General features: G+C 40.4%; 1 protein-coding gene across 1 annotated transcript in view; it reads right to left on the reverse strand.

Moving 5' to 3' along the window:
• The window catches only part of RECK (reversion inducing cysteine rich protein with kazal motifs), a 46,091-nt gene extending 27,412 nt beyond the window's left edge, over nucleotides 1–18,679 (reverse strand). The window contains exons 1-6 of the mRNA XM_042044308.1: nucleotides 18,520–18,679; nucleotides 16,230–16,288; nucleotides 12,330–12,404; nucleotides 10,727–10,763; nucleotides 4,957–5,042; nucleotides 3,240–3,287 (exon numbers count right to left, since the gene is read on the reverse strand). Coding sequence (XP_041900242.1) covers nucleotides 3,240–3,287; nucleotides 4,957–5,042; nucleotides 10,727–10,763; nucleotides 12,330–12,404; nucleotides 16,230–16,288; nucleotides 18,520–18,598 — 384 coding nt within the window. The 5' untranslated portion in view covers nucleotides 18,599–18,679. The remainder of the gene's footprint in view (nucleotides 1–3,239; nucleotides 3,288–4,956; nucleotides 5,043–10,726; nucleotides 10,764–12,329; nucleotides 12,405–16,229; nucleotides 16,289–18,519) is intronic.
• Between the last annotated feature and the right edge of the window lie 4,042 nt (nucleotides 18,680–22,721).

A 22,721-nucleotide genomic window follows, 5' to 3' on the forward strand; every position in this document is an offset into this window, starting at 1 on the left:
TGAACAGGATAGCAGAAAGCTGGAAGAAGTAGTGAAAGATAAAAGAACTGAGGTGCACAGAACTAGAGGAAAAATGAAGACGACAAAATGAGTATCTGAGAAGCAGAAGATGGATAAAAGGACTATCAAAATAAAACCTTCAAAAGAAGGCAAACAAAATACCTTTTGGTAACACTCAAAAATACTGCACAAGTTGTGTTAAATAATTCATTTCTGTATGCAGTGCTACTTGAAAATAAAAATTGTTTAACAGGACATGCCATCTTCAGTGCACTGATCAAAAATGAATCTCTTGTTCCAACACAATACTTTTCTAAGATGTGTAAAACCTCCAAATTAAAATAAACATAAATATTTACAGTAAAAGTAATGCAGAAACATACGATCAGCAAAAAATCATCTCTGATCAATCCTGTGAAAAGCTGGCACATCAATGCTGAAATGATTGCGCTACTGCACAACCTGAGACTCCACTTAGTGACTTCAAAATTGTGACACCTCCTGCATGGGGTTTGGCTTTTTTCACTGCTCTGAACCCTGTGCCCTACCCTTGAATATTTACCTCCTTCTTCACCCTCACTAACTTAGTGGGAGGCTGAAAGGTAACTCATGAAGTTGCTTCCCGCATCTCAAAAGATTACAAAAGTGTACTATGCACAGTTCAGACTATCCTAAGCAGCTTGTGAAAATTCTCTGGGAAATCCTTATGTGAGTAAGCTAAGTAAGTTAAGAAAGCTGGTAAGCTATGAGAGTGTTTACAAAAGGGAGTTATATTTTACATCCTTAATTTATCTTGTTCTTACTTTTATGTCATGTACTTAATATATTAAATAGCAACAGACTTGAGAGCTGATGAACAAGCACTACGATCTATACTGCAAACTAATTTTCTAATTGAACCCTCATTTTTAGCAAAGTATGAATTCTTAAATGCAAAAGCAAACACAGTATATATGACACTGCATTTATGTGATTCACATGCTATTTCTGATCTCATGTCACCTCCTTCAGTTTGAAGCAGCCACTCCTTCCCCAATTCAGTGTTTCTGATGCCATGAAGAATTTTGCCTTTTCTTTTATACCCCTGTTACACCTTTTTACAACTTCTGTATTCTTAGTGCTTTTTGCCTACATTCTTGGACTTGTTTGTTCAGTTAGAAGACAAAACATTTTAGAAGCTTCGTAGGCAGAGGTTAGTGTGCCCCAGACCCCAAGGTCCTCTCCAGAACACATTCTGTAAACTAAGATAGAACCATCCAGGGGAAGGTTCCTTGGGGAGGGGGGCTCACTTGAGCCTCTCATTGGGGAATCTTTGATAGATATGCTAATTAGTAAGGCTATAGAATGTTATACCAGATCTTTTGGGGGTGTGCATTGTGGTGTGCATTTCAGTGCATTCAACCTGGATGTAGTGCACCTAAGGATCCTTAAAATAAATACCAAGGTATGTTTTCCCTTCTAACCGTGTTGGACTCCTGATTTTAAGACCAGGAAAAGGCATCATTTCCCCGGCCAACTCCACTGAAAGCAAAGTACAGTACAGGACACAGAAGCTACTCACAGACTACACAGGGAGCAGGACTCATACACCAAAGCAGCAAGAACCCCCCCCCCCCCCCCTTTTTTTTTTTTTAATGAAAAATAATGATTGGGTGTGGGAAACTGCAGGCTCCCTCCAAAAGTATTATTTGGAATCTTCAATCTTAGGCATAAATTTCCTTGCATTTTATACAACTAATGATTCTCTTAAGACCATTGTAATTACTATTTTTCATGAGCACCCGTAAGCCTGGATACCTATGAAAAAACATTGTCATACGAAATTCTACAATATCTGAAGATCTAGCACATCAGATACTTAATTTCTGTCCCTAACACACTATTAGTATCTACTGTACCTAGTCCTCATTAAAAAAAGTTATTTCCTTCTTCCCTAACCAGAAGATTGATTCCTTCTCCTATGATTTTTCTCCCTCTCCTTCTCTTTTAGTCTTGCACAGACAGAAAGCATTAAGGTTTTCTGTACAATAACAGCAAGATCACTCTTGATTAAGAGTGAGAGGCCCAGTTTTCATAATTACAGATAAAAACTGGAAAAATAAGTAAGATGACTATGACCATTTTGAAGTCATTCTTTATTCTCTTACCTTTCCTCTCCCGTTCTCCTTCAACCCATACTGGCCAACCTCCTACAGCAAAGCAGAAATCCAGAAAAAAAGAAGGAAACAGACCAGCATAATAGAGGAGAAGCTTGCAGATGTTGACAGTATAGCATATTATAGCATGAAAGGAGACAGAACTACTTAAAATGAAAATGCATTTTTAAGAGAACAAGCTACAGCAACTTCAACCTACACTAACTTCCACAGTGAAGAGTCTAGGAATATACTCTGTAGACTGTTTAGATAAAAGGACCAAAGGGGGGTGGGGCGGGGGAAACGTAATTTAATGCTTCCTGGAAAAAAAAGGAAAGCTGCTCCACTTCTGCCCAAATCAAAGAACAGAAAATTGTCTGATATCCCGAACTGTTGATTATGAGCAGAACTGATGCAGGACTACCTAACTCAGGGCAGAAGGAAATGAGATGAAAGGGGGCAGGAGGCATCTGGCTTTTAATTAAGACAAAGATCAAAAGAAAAGCAGTCCTTGCAGAGTAGCATTTCTACGTGCTGTGTTAAAAAGAACATAGGTAAAGGCAGATTTCTGAAGATATCCTGATGATTAATTTTATGCGGAGAACAGTAAAAATAACTGCAAGCATCAACAGTTTCACTGATGTTACAAAAAATTATACATTTGAAATTATTTATATTCAGATAGGATACTTAAAAGGCTATTCTTTCCTGAGTTTATTTCTTTAGGTCACTTTTAAGCTGACTCACTCACTGTCCAAGCTGAAAGGTTTCTGACAGATTGAATGATCACAATGAATGCTGACTTTGATCAAAACTCCTATGAAATAAACTTTTTGGGAATCCATGTCTCCATTTTGAAAGTTGCAAACTTTTCACTTAAATTAAGGTATATGCAGGTCTAAAAAATCCAAAACTTTTTTACAGAAAGTGATTATACTTTTATAAAAACTGTAGAGAGATAATTCACATTTGGATGAAAATGAGCACATTCAGAAATACAACTACAAAAAGACTGGACTTTCCCTCTTCTACAGGATACTTCTTACAGAACTTATAGAACAGTTGATTTTTTTTTCAGATATACTCAGACACATAAAAACATACCTCGTATTCCTTCCTGCAGACCTTTAAAACATCATTTTTTGCAGAGGCCTGAAAGACAGACAAATTTCTCCATTTGTAGTAGAAAATAATAAAATCATGTTGCAAAATAAAGACAGTTCTACTTTTAAATTAACTGCAATAACCATGGATTCATGATCTATTAAAATGTTCTTTTAAGAACCTAAAGAATCTATGTAAAGCTCTAAGAAAAAAAAGGAGAAGCCATGACTATTAATATAACATTTAATGAAAACCCAAACCCTCATATTTCTGCACCAAGTTAGTTGATAGTGGAAGCACACTAAGCAACTTTGGTTTTGTGAAAGGTTTGCCAGATAGAGCAGAACACAGAAAGCATTTAACAAATGGAAGAGCTTGAGCATAAAGATCTCCCCATTTTTTGCATCCTAATTAACACTTGAGTGTCGCTTTCCATTCTCCCTTTTCTATGTTCAGCTCTATGGTTCCTATTGTCAAACTGAGTAGCAGAAATTCTCCCCTCAAACTGCAGATCACTTTGTTCTATACAAAATCTCGTGCTCCTTTTTCATATGGCAGACATTCAAAACTGTAATAACTACTAACATGTTACTGCCCCCTCCAGTAATTTAAAACACCTGGGTAAAGTCTGACCTTGGACCTATTGTATCACTGCCTTCAAAATGACTCCAAAATCCCCTCAAGTTTCAAGAATCAAAATTAAAATCCATATATTTCCCATTATCCCTAATATTTGGCAAGTATTTATATTTGAGTATAAATGAAAAAAAATAGGCAATGTTTTAACCAGAGTCTGCTAAAGTACAAAATACAGCCAATATTCTGAAACAACAGAGTCTGCAATCAAACAATACAACATCTGATTTGGAAAATAATGAGAAATGATGTAACAATCATAGGATTAAATTAATAGAACTTAATAAGACTGTAATAAAGAGAAATGTCTTTATCAGTTCTGGAAGACACTTAAGCATTACGACAAATTTGAAAACACGGCTAAAAAATGCATTTGAGAATAAACATCCATCTTCTTTTCAGAAGATCAAAAGTACCCAGTTTACTCACTCCTCATCTCTCTCCCACACTACTCTGTGTACTCACTGCTCATCTCTCGCCACATAGTTTAAACTCTGTGCTTTTGGGTTAAAGTAGGGGTTTTTTTATGACAGCAGTTTGCAGTAGGCAAAGATTAAGACTACAGAGGTAACATTCACAAGTATGAATATTAAGTACATCTGTGCTCCACAAATGAATTACAAGGATGATGATAACTACAAATATGCTCTTAGATTTTGAAGGTGTTTTTAAAGCCACAAACATATTTAGAGGAAAAAAAAAATCACAAAATGCTTCACAGATTTTTAATAAATAGGTCATTGCTAAATTTATGTATTATGCTTGCAACTGTTACTTAACAAAAACAATGCTTCTATTAAAACAAACCCCCCCCCCCCCCCCCCTTTCTTGATGAACAAAAACTGCTTTGAAGAGGCACAAAAATCTGTTTGGGGCTGTAACTTCAATGCTGTATTGCTAAACATGACACTGCAAAAAAAAGAGAGCTTAGGATCAGCCATACGTTGCCTTCCACTCAACATTATTTTAAAGTAACAACTTTTATGTAGAGACTGTGACAAAAAAGTCAAAGTTAAGTTTAGGATAACCATTGAGACCTGCAGAATCAGTCTGGATTCAGTCAGTAAGGTGAAGGCCTTACCTGCTTACACGCTTGCCGACACTCCACAGCAATAGCCAGCTCACAGCAGCCTAAACCAACCCACCCATCAGACTTCTTCAAAACTCCTTTGGAAACAAGATGACAGACTTATTAGAGTAGAAAGAGAAACTATGCCACCATTTTCCCTTCCCTCTACTTTTCAAATTTGATAATCCTGTTCTCATTCAAGAAGCCTATGTATAGATTGCATTTTTATTGCAATTCCAAACCAACTTTAAGCAAAAGAAGAAATAGCCTCTGCTTTCATAAATGCTGAAACTAGCAATTAATGAAGTACCTTCCATACATTGAGGTTAAAGATGCTTTATGCAAACTATTTTATGTTCAATGGAAGTATTAGATTTTGATAATCTATCTAATCTGAAATATAAACTAACAAAAAACACCAGGAAAACAGTCCCATTAAAACTGAGAACATCATCTCTTACAGATAACATCCTGTTGTTTGCTTCAATAGCACATTTTTCTACCAACTTTGTCAATGCAGAAAATGTTCCTTATTGTTTCTCCAAACTTCCTGTGGTGGTTTTGGTCAGGATGGAGTTAAACTTCTTCAACTGAGCTGGCATGGGGAGATGTTTTGGACTTCTGATTAAAACCGTGTTGATAACACAGGGATGGTTTTAGTTACTGCTAACACAGGCAGCATCAAGGCCTTTTCTGTTTTCCATAGGGACTCACAAGTAGGCTGGCATGCACAAGAGGTCAGGAGGGGACACTGCCAGGACAGCTGACTCCAGGTGACATTCCATACCGCATGGCACCATGCTCAGCCATAAAAGCTGGGGGGATTGATGTTGACAGGGGCTGCCACTGCTTGGGGACTGGCTGGTAATCAGTCGGTTGGTGGTGAGCAATTATTTTCTTCTGCGTCACTTGTTTTTCTCGGGTTTTTTTTCTTCCTTTCTTTGACTTTCCTTCTATTTTTAGATTATAAACTGTCTATCCCAACCATGGGTTTTCTCACTGTTGCCCTCTGATTCTCCCCTCTCTCCCACTGATGGAAGAATGAGCACTGTGTGGTAATTAGCTGCCTACTGGGGTTAATTCACGACCCTTCCTCTGTCATTTATCTCCCCAGTAGCATGGTTTCATAGCCAGAACCATCTCCAATAAAAGTTTCCTATCTCCCTGTCTCTCTTAATCCACTTACTTCACTATTTGCATTATTGTCATCTATAAAGTTACATAGAAATATAGTAAGAAGCAAATTGCTGCCGTAAGTTGTTTCATCCTTTTATCAATAATAAATACAGATTTTCAAGACATCAGAAATAAAATAACACATTCCTGTATCTATTTCTCATGTAACTTTAAAGACAGAAATAAAGGGAAGGTTTGATCTATGCAGCTGCCCACCAGCTGTGACAAACTTGCTACATTCTTTTTCTTAGGACAGGAGGTAGAATTATTTAACTCAAATGAATCACTCATTTTTGTTATGATATTTGAAAAATAAAGCAGTACTTTAGTTACATACACAAATTATATTTTTATGTAGAAATAAAAAAGTAGAAAGCAAGAGAATGAACAACTTAATTTTTAAAAATGCTCTTAAACCTAGTGGAAATGCCTATTTAGAAGAGCTACATGGGATGTTCAGCTTTAAAAAAGGGAAATGGAAGAGCTAGGTGCAAGACCAGTGACCTTAAATTTAGATGCTAAGAAAACACTTGGAAAAAAGTAATAAAAAATAATTGCAATCAATGGAAAACAATGGCAAATTGGTATTTATAATGAAGAAAATTGCCTTTAAAATACACTTTGTAGGCTTTACAAACACAGGTGGCATAGAAAGTCTTGCCAGCATCTGTCTTTCAAGACATTCCAATGGGTGAATTAAGAAAACGCACTAATGGCAAATTTATACAAGAGAAGCAAAATCTCCACTAAATTAACACATTCCCCATGGAAATTAAAATAAGCCTAACAGTTATTAAAACACAAATTAAAACCTTAATGCTTGACACAAGTAAGGTAGCAGCATTGCCCAGCAGGTGGAGGGAGCAGAGGGACAAAGGTACAGGACAGCTTCTGGTTGTGGCCTGTATTCTGTCAGTTTGACCATCTGAATGTCCAGGTTCTCTGCAGGCACTGCAGGCCAGTGATCCATAGGTCTTTCTGGAGACTCTCAAAATCCTCTTGACACCTATTCAGAGTATTGGCTCAGCTTTCCAACTCACACTAGTTCGAAGCAGCTGTGAAGGTCACAAACAACTGCAAGTACAGCTCACCTTTCACTTCCACAATTGGGCTGCAGAACTAGTTTTTCAGAGGCTGAGCATCTTTTTGACAGTGTCAAAGAGATCACTGTTGTGCACACATCAGTAGCTTGCAATCACTGTTCAAAAATCTGGAATTTAGGTTTGACTACATATGTACAGTTAACTGTCAAGTCCACCACTCACTATACTCTGTTCTAGGCATTAAATAACACGTCAGTAGTTTCTGCATTAATTCCTATGTGGAGATTCCTTTCAATCAGAACAGTTATGTTTGATAGAACATTTATTAGTAGGATTGATAACCTAAGGCATAAGCAATCTAAAAAACATCAAAGAAACACCATGTGCAATATGAAAAAAAGATTTCCAGAAATCTCTGCTGCAATAACTAGCTGTATCCAGGAGAAGCACATGACAAATACAGCTGGACAGCTTTAGGGGCAGTGTCACCCCTGAGCAGTCACCACTGAGTAATCAGGCATCCATATGTTGTGCAATACAGGGCCTGTGGTTTCAGACATACTGGAACTAAACTAAATGGTGATAAAAGAATGAAGCAAGCGACAAATACACACCAAATTAAGAAGGCTGATTATTTTCAGCTGTCACTAATATTTTCTTGGCAAGTGGCCCTCTCTCCAGGTTATATCCAACCAGCAGACAAGCTCATGAATAAATTGATTGCACACTCTCAAGAAACATTGAACTTCAATCTTAATACAGCAACTTTTAAATTAATTTTGTCATCAAGGTAGTTAAGATGTGTGCATTTCTAGATGAAAACACACCTTTAGTGCACAATTAATTGACTGGAGCCCATACTTACGATAATTCATCAAATTCATCTGTACAATACAGATTCCTGAGCTATAACAAATCATCTAGTTGCCTAACACAGGCTCTCAGCTTGCTCCCACATATGTTCCATCTCCTTAATCACCTTACAATGGCTCTTTGCTGAACTTGCTCCAGTGTGTTCATAGTGTTCTTGTCCCAAAATGCTCAGAACTGGACACAGTGTGCCTGATGTGGTCTCAACAATGCTGAGTAGAGGGGAAGGATCAGCTCCCTTGATCTGCTGGCAACATTGTTGCTAATGCAGTCTAGTCCTCTTTGTTCCAAAGGCACACTGCTGGATCATGTTCCACTTGCTGGTCACCAGGATTCCCAGGTACCTTTCTACCAAGCTGCTTTCCAGCTGGCCAGCCTCCTGTATGCTGTGGAGCATGGGGCCTGTGCCAGGTGCAGGACTTTTCATTTCCTTTTCGGGAATTTCATGAGGTTCCTGTCTGCCTGTTGCTTTGGTTAATCAATATCCCTGCGAATGGTAGCACAACCATCTGGTCTAGCAACCTCTCCTTTCACTTTTGCATCACTGGTGAATAAGCTGAGAGTGAACTCTGCCCCATCATTAACTAAGATGTTAAATAGGACTAGATCCAGCATCAACCCTTGGGATACTGGCCTACAGCTGCACTCTGTGACACTGATCAAGCCTTTGGGCATGGCAGTTTGGCCAGTTTTCACTTCACCTCCACTGCTCTCTTATCCAGCTCACACTTCACCAGTTTGTCTATAAGGAAGTTATAAAAAATAGTGATAAAATCCTTACTGAAACAGAGACAACATGCACTGCTTTCTCCTCATCTAAAAAGGCAGTCACCTCATCAGAGGGCTATCAGGTTGGTTCAGCACAGTTTCCCCTTCATATATCCATGCTGATTATAAACTATCAGCTTCTTGTTCTTGATGTGTCTGGAAGTTGTTTGCAGGAAGATTTGCTCCATTACTTCCCCAGGGTCTGAGGTGAAACTGTCCAAGCCTACAGCTCCTCAGGTCCTCCTTGCCCTTTCTACAGGAAGGAGTGAACTTGCTTTCTTCCTTTCTTCATCACAGTCCCCAGCATCCCCTCTCAATACCTAGCCCTATCCTCCTCCATCAGGCGCAAGTTTTCCTCGCTCTGGACTTTATGACTGACCTCAGAGGCCTGGCATTCCTGCAGGCTCATCTTATCAGTAAAGACTGAGGCAAAGAAGACCATGGGCTATTTAATGTCACTTGTCACCAGGTTTCTTGCCCCATTCAGCAGCAGGCTCTCATTTTCTCCAGTCTTCCTTTTCTGCTGATGCAGTTCAAGAAGCTTTTTGGCTGCCCATCATGTAATTCACCCGGATCAATTCTTGAGAGGCTCTGGCTTTTCTAACCCCACCATGCATTAAGTGGAGCTTGGATAAGCTGATCCTTGAAAGTCAAGCAGCTCTCTTGGACCCTTCTTTTCTCCAGGGCCATAACCCATGGGATTCTTCTAAGCAGATTGCCTGTGCCCTTGTGTGTTTTCTCTTCAAAAGGGTGATTAAAGTTGCCCACAAACACCAGGCCTGTGAACACAAGAATTCTTCCAGCTGTACAAAGAAGGCCTCATGTACTACTTCAGCCTGATGAGGCAGTGTGCAGCAGACACCCACATCATCAGCCATGTTGGGTTCTATGTACAACACACTCCAATGCCCACAGGCTGTTCTCACCTGGCCCATCATCCGTTCCAGGCAGAGCTCCATGCAATCCAGTTAACATTCTCACATAAAGGGCAACACCTGCTCCTCCCCTTCCTGGCCTGTTCTTCCTGTACCTGTTCCCCACAGCACTCCTGCTGTGTCTCTGTGACTCCAATAGGACGGAAGCCCTGTAACTGCACACAGGTTTCCAGCTCCTTCTGTCTGCTCCCTGTGCTGTGAGCGCTGCTGTACAGGCACCTCCCAGATGCACCCAGCTGTATCAATTCACCAGAAAAGGGATAAGAGCTTCTCCTATAATGCTGTCCTATTAATTTACAATGAATTTACAAAATCCTACCAGGAATGCAATTTTAAAACTGGTTCACACCAAGAAAGAATACGATATATATAGCAATATAACTTCAGATGCAAGAAGGATGGAAGGTGACCAACTTTGTGCAGGTACAAGAAAAGCAGAGGAAGACAATTTGGGAGTGGTTCATTAACAAAGATTTTGAGCGCTTTTCCACACACTTATACAGACCTAATATCCAAAATAAAATATGTATTTCTCACTTGCAGTAAAAGCATTGCCACTCATCTAACTACTGAACTTCAAGGAAGATTAGGTATTGTTATCAGCTAAAAATTTATCAGGTTTTAGAGGAGACAGAAACACTGCAACTCCAAACGATAATATATTTTGCCAGTTTTACGTAACCATTAAGACAGAAAGTCTGTTTACAAGCACTGGAATCAACAGTTTGCTGATATTTCCTCAATTTGTCACGGAAAGACATTTAATTATACAAACATATTAAATATTTTCTAACTAGGAAACGTATTAATAAAATACACAGGTAACTCATTATATACTAGAGGAAACTAGACACCACATACAGATTATATAAGATACATAATGGAAGTTAAATTATCATGAAATCTATAGGTGCAGGTGGTAGACAGAACATCAAAACACACACAGGGTGAAAACGCAACATGATTCAACGGCCAACTGGTATTTCTTACCTGGCAAAGAAGAATTTATACAACTCCACACTTCTCTCTGAAAAGTAAAAATGCAATTAAGCAAAAGCAAGTTTACAGAATAAGAGAGTTTTGGCAGACTCAAACCAGCAATTTCAGTATTTTTTCACTGGGTTTTAAACATCTGATTGGAAGAATTCTTATGTTTAAACATCTTTTAAAGAAGTGCTATGAGAGAAGCTGAGTACCATTTCCTTCGATGAGAAGCCTGCTATGCACAGACTACAGAATCAATAGCAGCATTTTTGCAGATGCAGAACCTAATGCAGGTATCTGGAATACACAAGCTAGTCAACTCTCTCCATCAGTGTTTACAGAACTAAACAGCAACTTAGACAAAGAGTAAGATTTGTCTATGACCAAGACCTGAGGAGAAGCTTATTGCCCTGGCATTCCTTTCCATCAGCTTAAAAATACCCTAAACACACACAACCACACAGAAAACAAATTAAAAAAGGGCTTCAATCACACTGATACAGCAACCCATATTGCCACACAATGACACAGCAAATACAGTATTGAGTTGAATTGTTAACTATTTTACATATTTAGATATTACCAGTTCAGTGGTACTAATTGAAGATCCACACTGGACAGCTAACTTGTCATTTATAAAGACAGTAACTGGGAGTTACAAAAATCATTGTGTCATTTTCCCCCTTGCAGATAATCTCCAATCCCGTTTTATAAAAAGCAGATCTCTACTGTACAGATAAGATTCTACTTGTCTTATCAGGGGATGAAAGATAAAGAAAACCAGTAACAAACCAAATGCTATTCATCACCTTGATAGGTTTTCATGACAGGTTTTACTCACACCAGGAGCTGTCTATAACTTTCCGAGACCTTAGTGCTATTGACTCACAGAAACAAAAACAGAAGGAACTTTGACACACAGAAGGAAACGATCTATAAGCAAACACAATCTTGTGAAGCTGCTTATCAAATGTTATTCCCAGATTTACTACTCCTACTCATTGCCCACTTGAGCTGAGCATATGTTTTAGGTTTGCTGCAAACAGTATTGATCCCGTTCAGAAGTAACAGAAATTACCAGAAGAAAGCAAGCTTTTCTGACTGCAAAAGGTTGCCACGAGATAAGAATCTAAAATTTACAACCTGAATGACTATACTTATCTATTCCCTGATTAGGTTGTCCCTAGAAGAGGGAGCAGATTACATTCTTTTTTTAGTGAAACTAAAGAACTTTAGTGAGACTAAAGAACTTTTAGGAAACCATAATCTTACTCATCCAATAAAAGCATTACTTCAGTTTCTCAGATAAGGCCATGAACAATTTGGTGCAGCTATCAGGGCCACCTTGTCTTAGCCCAAGACCTCATGGCTTCGTGCCATACACATGCTGGAACATATGATCTAATTTAAGTCATTGCCATTAACACCCAAGTGACAGTCACCCAGCACAATTTTTTACAACATAGATAACATTTTCATTGCATTTCATAGCTTATACATGCCACCTTATTGCAAGTAGCATAATTCATGATGGCTTTATTTAAAAAAAAAAAAAAATCCTACTTTGAGGTTCAAACCTCATTTGAAGAGCTTTTCTAGCAAGCCTTACCATTGATTCTGGACAATACTCAGGGGCTCGCTGCAGTAAGTGCTTCAAACGGGAGTCACTCTTAGAAGACAAAATCTGTTAGAAACAAAACACACCTTAAAGAATGTAATGGCACATCAAATACTTTTTTCAATTGATTTCACTGTTTTTAGTTTCTCTAATATCTACTCTTTGACAACTTTGCCTAACAGTATGTATACAATGCAAATTTAAGATTTCTTTTTATGTATTTGTAGCTCTTCAAATATGTTTCACTTTTTATAGAGAAGCAATTTTTTCTATTTAGAAGAGAACGAGAATTTCCTCCTCACACGTTTCAATCAAAAAGTTTCTACTGAATGTGGAAGGGCAGTGTGAACTAGAGGATTTCTGTCGCACGTATCAAAATACTATACAACTCTACTTACTTAATTAACCTTCTGCTACATATTACATGATCTAAAGCAATTATACTTCACAAAAATCCTGAAACATGAATTTTTGTGGAACAAGGAAGAACAAAACCTAGAGTAGTTAAAGAGACAATCAAAACTAACAGGAGAATGCATAGTACCCACAGGCAAACTGAACACCCAGGAGCTCGCTAGACTGGATGGAATACAACTGTTGAGGACGTTGGTCCTTTAGCATTCTAATTAAGTTTTACTTATAAATGAAAACAAGAACCTGGTCAACAAGAGGAATGGAAACAGACCTATTAATGTGTGATATGAAACTGGAAATTATATAACTGAAACAGACAAATTTCAGAAGGAAAAGTACATTACAGTTCTATTCTAAATTTGTTCTACTCTAACATGATAAACTATGTTCCATTCTAACATGATAAACTTATTGAAAGGAAATCAAGAAAGCAACAGCACTTGTTACAGAAAGGAGAGCAAAAAAAGAACTGCATTAGTATTTCAAATCTTCTGAGATCATAGGAAAATAAAATAATTTGGGTTGGAAGGGATCTCAGAAGATCATTTATTTCAACCTCCTGCTCAAAGAAGGGTCGACTATGAGACCAGACCGTGGTGTCCATCTGTCTTCTTTCCACCTGTCCAGGTCCCTCGGGATGACAGTCCTGCCATCCATTAAGATTATCAACACTTCCTTTCAGCTTCATATGGCCTGAAAACTCAATGAGAGTCACCTTGCCCAGGTCATTAACAAAGATGTTAAATAGCACAGGTTCCAGGGAAGACCCCTTTGGGATTCCACTTCTTATTAGCCTGCAGGCAAAGTAGGACCCACTAACCTCTATCTCTGAGCCTGATTTTACAACCAGTTTTTTACTCATCTATTTGTCCATTCCTCAAACCCATATGATCCTAAAATGGATACAGATATATTGAGGGAATTAATGTTTAAAAACTTGGTACAGTCAACAAAAATGACATCCACGCCTTGGCCCTCATCCAGAAATCCAGCCTTATTATCAAACCAGGTTGGGCAGGAACGGTTTACTGACGCTAAATCACTGACGCTGCCTTCAGCAACACATTTTTCCTTCTTCAGCCTTTAACTACTGCCATAAAATATCTTGTTGCCCTTGACATTCTCTACAAGTCTTGATTCCAGTTGAGATTTTTCTTTCCCAATATAACCTTACTTGCCTTGGACTGTTCTTATGCTTGGAGAAGGATATGGAGAGAGATCTCTGGAATGGTATAGAGATGAATGTTGCCAGGAAACTTATCATTGTGAAACTTCTCAGAAATAAATTTAGGAAAAAAAAGTCAATTAAAGAAAGAGAGGCCCACTTATTCCTTGCTATGGTATCTGACATGCTTAATCAAATAATCATGAAAAGCAAATAATACCAAAGCTAAAATTGGAGTAATACTTACTAAGATTGCAAAATAATTAGGTGTTTGAATCATGTTAGTTGACAAACAAATCTGTAATCCAAGCTCTCTTTTTCAAAGGTCTCACAGTAGCTGATTTACTGGTTAGCAGAATTCCTTACTGGTAAGCGTTTTTCCTTAACTGGCAGGATCCAGGGCAACATCACTGGGTGTCCTGTGCCTTTCACCCTAGTCCCTGGGCTCCCATGCAAGGCCTCCCTCAATACTATCGCTGGTGCCTACATAGATGAGCAGACAATGGGTAACAGTCTGAGGGCCAAAAAACCCCCTTGTGATTCCTGCAACATCCTAGATCTGAGCCCCTGAAAACCAAATGAACTTAGCCAGAAAGTCTCATCTGGAGATGAATGCCTCCATGCACTGCAGAAGGGAGTGTTTGCCCCGGTGGTATTGTTTACAATCTGTTGGTTAGGCCGAGATGGCTCCTCAATGAACCTCGTTCCTCTCATCTGCTCTAAGGCCCCAAATCTAATCTGTAAGCGCATATCCAAAGACAGGCCAAGAAAATTCTTCCTCCTGCCAGCTGCACAAAATAGTTAAGTTTCAGAAGATGAAAATCAGTAAAATAACAGCAGAAAGCTCCTTCAGCCAGCCTGTTGGACCGTACCAAACGATCACTCACAAATTGATGCCACCAGCCTGATGCGAGGTAACTAAGCCAGCTCCTTATAGAACACTTTGAGAGGCACCAGTCTTGCTTCAGACTTGCTCTAGACCTTTCGCCACTAAGATTCTGGATATGCTGATTATCCGAGTAGAGAGAGATCATCCAGATTAGGCAAGATCAGAGTATCTTACAAAACCCACAGAAAATGATGCAATAATTAGAACCAGTATAGCAGAACTGGGATGGAATTTGACAGTAAAAAGCTGGAGGCCTTTCATGAAGAGCCAACAGGAATTCACATGATAAGCTGGAAACTTCAAACCAATGAAACACAAGACAGAAATGGACAGATTATTCCAAATGCTGTATAAATGCAGCTACTAAATTCACCAATAATTTTTTTATATACAGGAATGGATATCTTTCTCTAACATTCAAGTTTGAACACAATTTTTAAGACTGAGTGCCATACTTTTTTTTACAATGCCATGTATAGTTTTGCTTACCTGTATTCAAACAGCTAAACTTATGCTGGAAGGGCTGCAAAAATTCTTATAGGAATTGAGAGAATGTCTTATGCAAAGAGACTGTAAGACTTTTCCTTGTTTGGCCTAACAATATGAAAGCTGAAAGAGGATTTGGTTGTATTCTCTAGATATATCAGTGAGGGAAAAGTACAATTTAAAGTGAAAGTTTTATTAGTACAATCAGAGATAAATATAAACTTAATCATAACCAGGTTTATTGCTCGAACAGCCCCAAAGTGGGTAATGAAGACATGAAAAGAGGGCAGGTATGATGTAAGAACACAACTTTAATATAAAAATTGTGTCTACATGTATGTAAGCTTTACTGATGTAAAAATCTTTGTAGATAAATATATGTAACTACACACACAAAACTGTACCACAGGTACAAATCTAAACATAAGTTATGGAAAAATACTTTCCAAGCGTGAATTTAGAACAAACAGCCTTATGAATAGAGTAAGTAAGCAGATTTTTGCTGCATTCACAAAGCCATATATCATAATGAGATGCTTAGTGGACAAACAAGAACTGGAAGGAAGAAAGAATAATACTAGCATCTTGTTCTTCAGTTTAAACTCCCCAGAACTTGGAAATACACAAGATTCATAAATTCCGTAAAATACCTTCACCCCTCTCATTTCCTAATGTGCTTATCACTTCTTGACCAAATTGTGGCCTCAGGTTGGTATCACTATTTCTCCTCAACTTCAGCAGAACCCATTTTCTACTACCAAAGGAAAGAGGACTATGGTTTTAAAACTTCTAAGTTCTCATTTCGATAACATTACATCTCACAATTCACACATAGCATCCAGACAGAAGACCATTAGCTTACAACCTTAATGTTGCTACATCGTTGTCTAAAGGTACAATTTCAACTCTGAGGGAGTTAAATTTAAAACAAGCTTACCTGTTCACAGACATCACGGCACATTAAATTGTCCTTTGCATGGTAACAACAAGACAAGCCTATGGAAAAGCAAGGAGAGGGAAACAGATATTTAGAAGATTTGAAACACTTAACCATCACTTCTGAACACAAGTACACACTTGGTGCTCTATCAGGACAATTTTCTGGCCCACAGATGACCATAGGAAATTTTCCTTCCCAAAAGGCAAAAATGAACAAGAGAAATTTTTATTCTGAAAATGATGCAGATTGTTACGAGAAGTCTCACAGTTACTCCTGAACACTTGCTGCCAACAAAATGAGATCTCACTCCCTTTCTGCCTCTAGTTACATTTCTGCTACTTAACCTGCACTAGTTAGGCACATGGCAAATTCCTTTACGAGGCAATGCAATTTATTAACTCGGGGGAAACTTAGAATAAATATTAAAAAGTAAACAAAAACCCCACCAAAAATCTTTGTAGAGACTATATGCCTTTGTAAATTGAATCATGTCACAGAATCTGAAAAGTGCAAGAATCATTTAGGAACAGGTGGTGAAGGAAATCAGAGAAGGAACCTCTTTTCACATAGCTGCTCATTGAACTCTGGGTTCTAAAAACCTTGGGACAAAACCGTAAATTGTTTCACTATTGATGGATAATTAAGGCTGGATTTTCCTGACTGGATGGAAGTCACAGAGCAAACACAGATATGAACACATCAAGAGGGAATAAAAAGAGAACTGAAGCATTGGGAAGTCATGAAACACTGAAGTTTAAAGCAGCATTTTTAGCATTATACTCTACTGTGCTTTGTACCCCCTACCATTAAAATATTTCGTTCATTCATGGTTAAGCTGGGCCAATATAAAATGAATTGAACAGTGCCTTGATACTCATTTTCATCCTCACTTTCCTGTGTTTGGACCAGTGTTTTAGAAAGCAGATGGAGGTGTCCTTCGAAACTTTTACTTTCACACACAGGATTATTTAACGATTACAGACTTCTGCTGAGCTGCATCTGAACAATGTATCACACTGGTACAACAAAAAAAAGTTTACTTCACAACACCTTACTAAATAGATTTTGACTGAAACATCAAGAAGGAACTTGGGCATGAATTCCTTGCAATATTAGTAGGTTTATCAATGGAAAGCTGGGCCAGAGTATGTCATATTTCATTCCACTAGCTTTTTACTGCCTTCCTCCTAAAACCAAGCCTCACTAGAAACCAAAACTACAGAACAACAATGAAATGCCCATAAATACTTTAGGGACTGCCCTCTTCTCCTTTAAAGTATTACATGCTTTGTATTTTCCATTCCAACAATGTGATCTATTTATTAAATATGTTTTCCAATCTGTCCTTGTGCTGCCTTCTTTTTCCACCACTCTTTTTTGGTCCAGTCAAGAAGTTACAGACACACAGATTTCCAGAATGGTTTGGAGTGGAAAAGACCTTAGAGATCATCTAGTTCCAAGCCCCCTGCCATGGCCAGGGGCACCATCCACTAGACCAGACTGCTTAGAGCCCCATCCAGCCTGGCTTGAACACATTCAGGAACGGAGCATCTCCATCCTCTGGGAAACCTGGACATGACTGGCATTCTGGGCTGTGAGTGCACATGGCCAAGGCATCTACTATCCCAACTTTAATGCGGGGAGCTATTTTACCACTATCCTCTTTATTAAACGTCTTGTCTTCACCTTTTAAAATGACTTGTTCGATACCACTCTTCTACTGAAACCAAGGAATACAAGCCCTGGAACACACAGCCTGTTCTGACACTGAATATGGCAACCCAGGCGTCAGGTTTTACCCATTTGTGCCATTTCAAGCCACAATCCTGTGAATTCACCCGCAGGCAGCGTGACAGCCGAGGGCACACATCCCGGCCCCGAGCCGCGGAATCCGCTGGGGTAGACGCGAGGTCAATGCCCGGGCGGGATGCCGGAGATCCGGCCGCTGCAGAAGCTATGGAAGCGCCTCTCCCCGGCTGCGGTCCTGGCCGCAGGGATCCCGGCGGGTGCTCTCGCTCCCCGGGGAGCCGGCGCGGGCACCAGCCCGGACTGGCACCGGGACGGCGCCAGTGCCGCTTCCCGGGCACGGGGCAGGTGCGGGGGGCGCAGCGATGCCGGGGCGGCGTCCCCCCTCTCCCCCGGCTCCCGCATCCCGCCCCGACTGCGGCCAGACAGGAGAGTCCCGCGGCGCCGCATCCCCGCGGGCGACGCCGCCCCTGCGCCATGTTGTAGAGAGGGACCCGCGGAGCCGCCTCCCCCCGCTCCCTCCCCCGCGGTCGCTACTCACCGGCCGCCGCGGGGCACAACAGCGGGGCCGCCGCCAGGCACAGCAGGGCCCAGGGCCACCGAGCGGCCGCCGCCGCCATGGCCGGGTCTCGAACCCGCGTCAACCCCACCCCGCGACCCCCGCCCGCTGCACGGACAGACGGACGGAGGGACGGGCGGGATCTGCCGGCGGCAGCGCCCCCTCCCGCCAAACTCGCGCCGGCGCCCCCCGCGCCCATTGGCTGGGCCGCCCGACCAGGCCCCGCCCCATTGGCTGCACCGCCCCGCCAGGCCCCGCCCCATTGGCTGCACCGCCCCGCCAGGCCCCGCCCCATTGGCTGCGGCCCCTCCAGGCCCCGCCCTGCCCGGCCGCCGCGGGCACTCCGGCAGGAGCCGAGCGCGGCCCGCCCGGCCGGCGGGGGAAGGCGCCGGGCACGGGGCGCTGGGCCCGCCTCCTCCTAAAACCTCCTCCTCCTCGTCCCGGCACCGGGCTGCCCGTGGCCACCCGTTCTGTGGTGCCAGGGACACAGGCACCCCGCAGCCTTCCCTCCCCTCGGCCCATGGAGCGGTAGGGCCATGCCCGGAGGGAGCACTCGGGCTCGGTCTGAAAAGACGACTAAGGAGAGGAGAAGGGGGCACAGACTTAGTTTATTTCTATTTATATGTAGTATTTGAATTATTAACAGAATTCTACACATCACTTTTAGAGCGTTGGTTGCAGCCTTACAGTATTTTAAAGGGGGCGTATGAAGAGGAGGGAGAGTGACTTCTTACCCAGGCAAATAGTGACAGGACAAAGGGGAATAGTTTTTAACTGAAAGAGGATATGTTTAGATTAGATATTCGGAGGAAATTCTCTACTCAGAGGGAGTACTCAGTTACTGGAACAGGTTGCTCAGAGAAGCTGTGGATGCCCCATCCCTGGCAGTGTTTACGGCCAGGTTGGATGGGGCCCTGAGCAACCTCGTCTGGTGGGAGGTGTCCCTGCCCTTGGCAGGGGGGTTGGAACAAGACGGCCTTTAGGGGCTCTTCTAACCCAAACCATTCTATGATTTCTGTGATTGTAAGGCAACTTTATAACAATGTTTTCTGCTTGAAATTACTTTGTGTATCTAGTGACTGTGAGGGAGAAATGGCCTCACTGGCCCCAAGCGTGGGTTACGGAGGGGAGTGACCCCTGGGCTGAGAGGACGCCCCCAAAGCACAGAGGTGAGGAGGCTGTCTTGGCTACACCTTGATGCTGATCCATGATCAGTGTCAGATTCAGTTCACAGGGTATATGATTAAAGAGTCTCTAACTGAAGAAACCTCTGTATAGTAGGGCCACCACTGCAGTTTATTTTCCATGTGGAGATCAAACTACCTTCCTCGCCCTTTTTTTTTTTTTTCAAGAGTCAAGGAGAATTGAAATGTAAGCTATCCAATGCAGTTAAAATGAACTTAAGTTACTGCTCATTTCATAGCTTGTGACCGTTTTGCCTCGAAGTCTGGCTGTTCCAAGGTGGATGGATCAGCTTTTGACAACTCCAGATTTTTTGGATGAGCACCTTAGCATCCCATTATCAGATTTTCCAGCAACAGTAAGACAGGAAAATTTTTAAGAACCCATAGAATTTGGTGTCCCACAAACTGCTTTTCCTTTTCCCAATCTGATACCCCAGTGACTTCCTTCTCCAATAACAAACTACCAAACTATTAATGACTCCGTGGTCTTATAGCCTGGAGAATCTGTAGGAACCCTTTAATTCCAATATCAAGTTCATAAATGGTCCACAAAACAAATCAAAAAACAAGAAGACCAAGGCAATACAGGAGAACACTCCAGTAAGTTGAAAAAGCTTTCTCTCTCTCTCTACACCAGTATAGAGTGATTAAAGTGTATTACTTCTTTGTCGAGCAAAGCCATAAAAAAGTACATTTAGTTGTATTTTAATTTGAAGTCTTTTTTTGCTATAATTGTGAATTCAAGAAAGTGAAAAGTCGCAACTGTAACCTAATTACACAAAAATCTTTTCATACCAGGATAGAAATTATGCTGGTATGTAAGTGAGGTTACTTATCAGTTGAATAGCTGAGCTTTCCCCCCCACAGTCCAAGGTTAACTTCTCCTAATTTTCTATTTTGGGACTTAAAATTCACGGCGAGCCCACGAGGCGGCAGCAGATCACAAAGGAAAGTTAGCCTGATGGCCGAGTTTATGGGCTGGTTTAGTGTCTCTGAAAATACCAGGGGCCTGAACAGTTTAGATGCATTTTTTCCCCGGTAACGCTAAATGGTTTAATTTAGCTTGATTTTGGATGAGAGTGAACTGCTGTGCATTCTGCTTGCCCTGAGTGCCACTTATGTGCTGAGTCATTAGCAACAGTAATTTGTCCTCAGGCAAACAGGCAGGGAAAAGATGCAGGTGGGTCTTACAATTCAAAGGTAATTCATTGTCGCTCTAAGTCACCTCTTCAGATCCAGATGAAATAGTCGAGACCACTGAAAGTATTTCCTTCACTTTAAAACAGCAAACTGAACTTTGAAATAATATAAGCTTCTAAAATTTGGGTTTCTGTAAGGGTGGTATGAAGTTTAAACTTATTGTTCTGGAAAGCAAAGACTTTGTCCTTGGGAGTCTGAATGTTGAATCTGCAGGCTATTGTTTTCTAGCTAAACCATGTTCACTGGCCTTTTTAAAGCAGCATCCATTTGAAATTGATTCCTACCCAATATTTAAGAATGAGAAGTGGAATTCTGGGACTTGAAATAATTAAATGCCTCAGTGTAAAGCAGCTTGCTACAAATATGCTGACAGCATAATTTTAAAGTCTGGTGGTAAGACAGAAACTGTTCTTCAAGTGTTACGTTGTTTTTTGCTGCTCCTGTCAACTGCTAGGGGAAAAGGAATACTGTATTCTGTATGCTGTATTTCCTGTTGCCTAGAACATAACAAAGTCTGCTCATTCAGCTACGCTTTTTGTATTATCTTGAGTAATTGGTTTATTATATTTTGTGTTGAGTAGCATTTGATCCTGCCTTCTTATCCTAAAAATTGCTGAGTGTTACTCCGTAGTTTATGCTGAAGTCTCCCTCAGCAATAAGTGAAGATTCTGATGTACTCATGGTCTGAGTTACTGGTCCAAAAACATGTTCTACTGAAAGAGATCTGACATGATCAGGATCCCCTCAGAAAGTAAAATGATGCCACTTTTTTCTTAAATCCAAATTGTCAATGTGGCAAATCTTTGTGTGTTTCAGCAGAGTACTTTGTGGACTGAAAAATAGTGTTCTGTATTTGAATGTTACGTGTTGTATCTCATTCGAGATGTGCAGTGTTGCGTTGCTGTAGTTCTCAGGATATCTACACCTTGTAATTTGAAAGGTGCTTACAGCACTTGTGAACTTACCCTAATTATCATTAATTTGCCTAATCTGTGTATCAAGCACTAGATATCTGCATGATAAGCCAGTGCTAGATTCCTAGCGCATGTTGGAGTGTTTTCCTGTGCTGGGGCTTGTTCGGTTTCATCTCCAGGTTGGTACCAGGCCTCAGATGTGTCTCTGGGCAAACTGCTAGGATCTGTGGGACCAGTCCTGGGGCTGTCCCTAACAAGCTGCTAGCTAGTAAGTGAGGCTGTTGCCTGTTTCTTCAGGCTAAGGATGGATTTCCACAACAAAGCCTCTTTCAAAGAGATTTTTTTCTTAAATGGGCAAACCTTCTTGTTCAGGCAAACCTTAGCGACTTTATATTTTCTCTGTTAGATCTCAGCCAGCATTTTCCATCTGACTTTCCAAGTAACTAATAATGAATAAGAAAGATTATTTTCTAATTACTTCTTCCTTTTTTTTTAAATTCAGAAAACTAGATTTATATTAAAAGGTAGAATGTGAATACAAAAGCTGGCTTTGGTGGCTGCTATTACACATACCAGAAGCAGTATGCATTTATGCTGATAAAGAATGCTGTATATAAAGCAGCATAGATGTGAAATTAAAGCCAATTAAAGATGTACATTAATGCCAAATACAATGTCTGCAATTAATTTTGAGCAAGTTGAACATGTGGTGCATATTAGAGTTCATAAAATCTTGCCATAGGCAAATAATTAATGTTGCCTACATCAAGTCTGTAAGGATAGCCAACTGAAAGTGATTAAATAATTGAAGAATATATGATTAATTAAAATTTGCTGTGAAGGTAATAAAGAAGTAAATAAGATTCTGTCATCATCAGTGAGCATA

This window comes from Corvus kubaryi, unplaced genomic scaffold (assembly GCF_017639235.1).
Source record: "Corvus kubaryi isolate FWS band 111438036 unplaced genomic scaffold, C.kubaryi_AGA036_p1.0 37398, whole genome shotgun sequence".
NCBI lineage: Eukaryota > Metazoa > Chordata > Aves > Passeriformes > Corvidae > Corvus > Corvus kubaryi.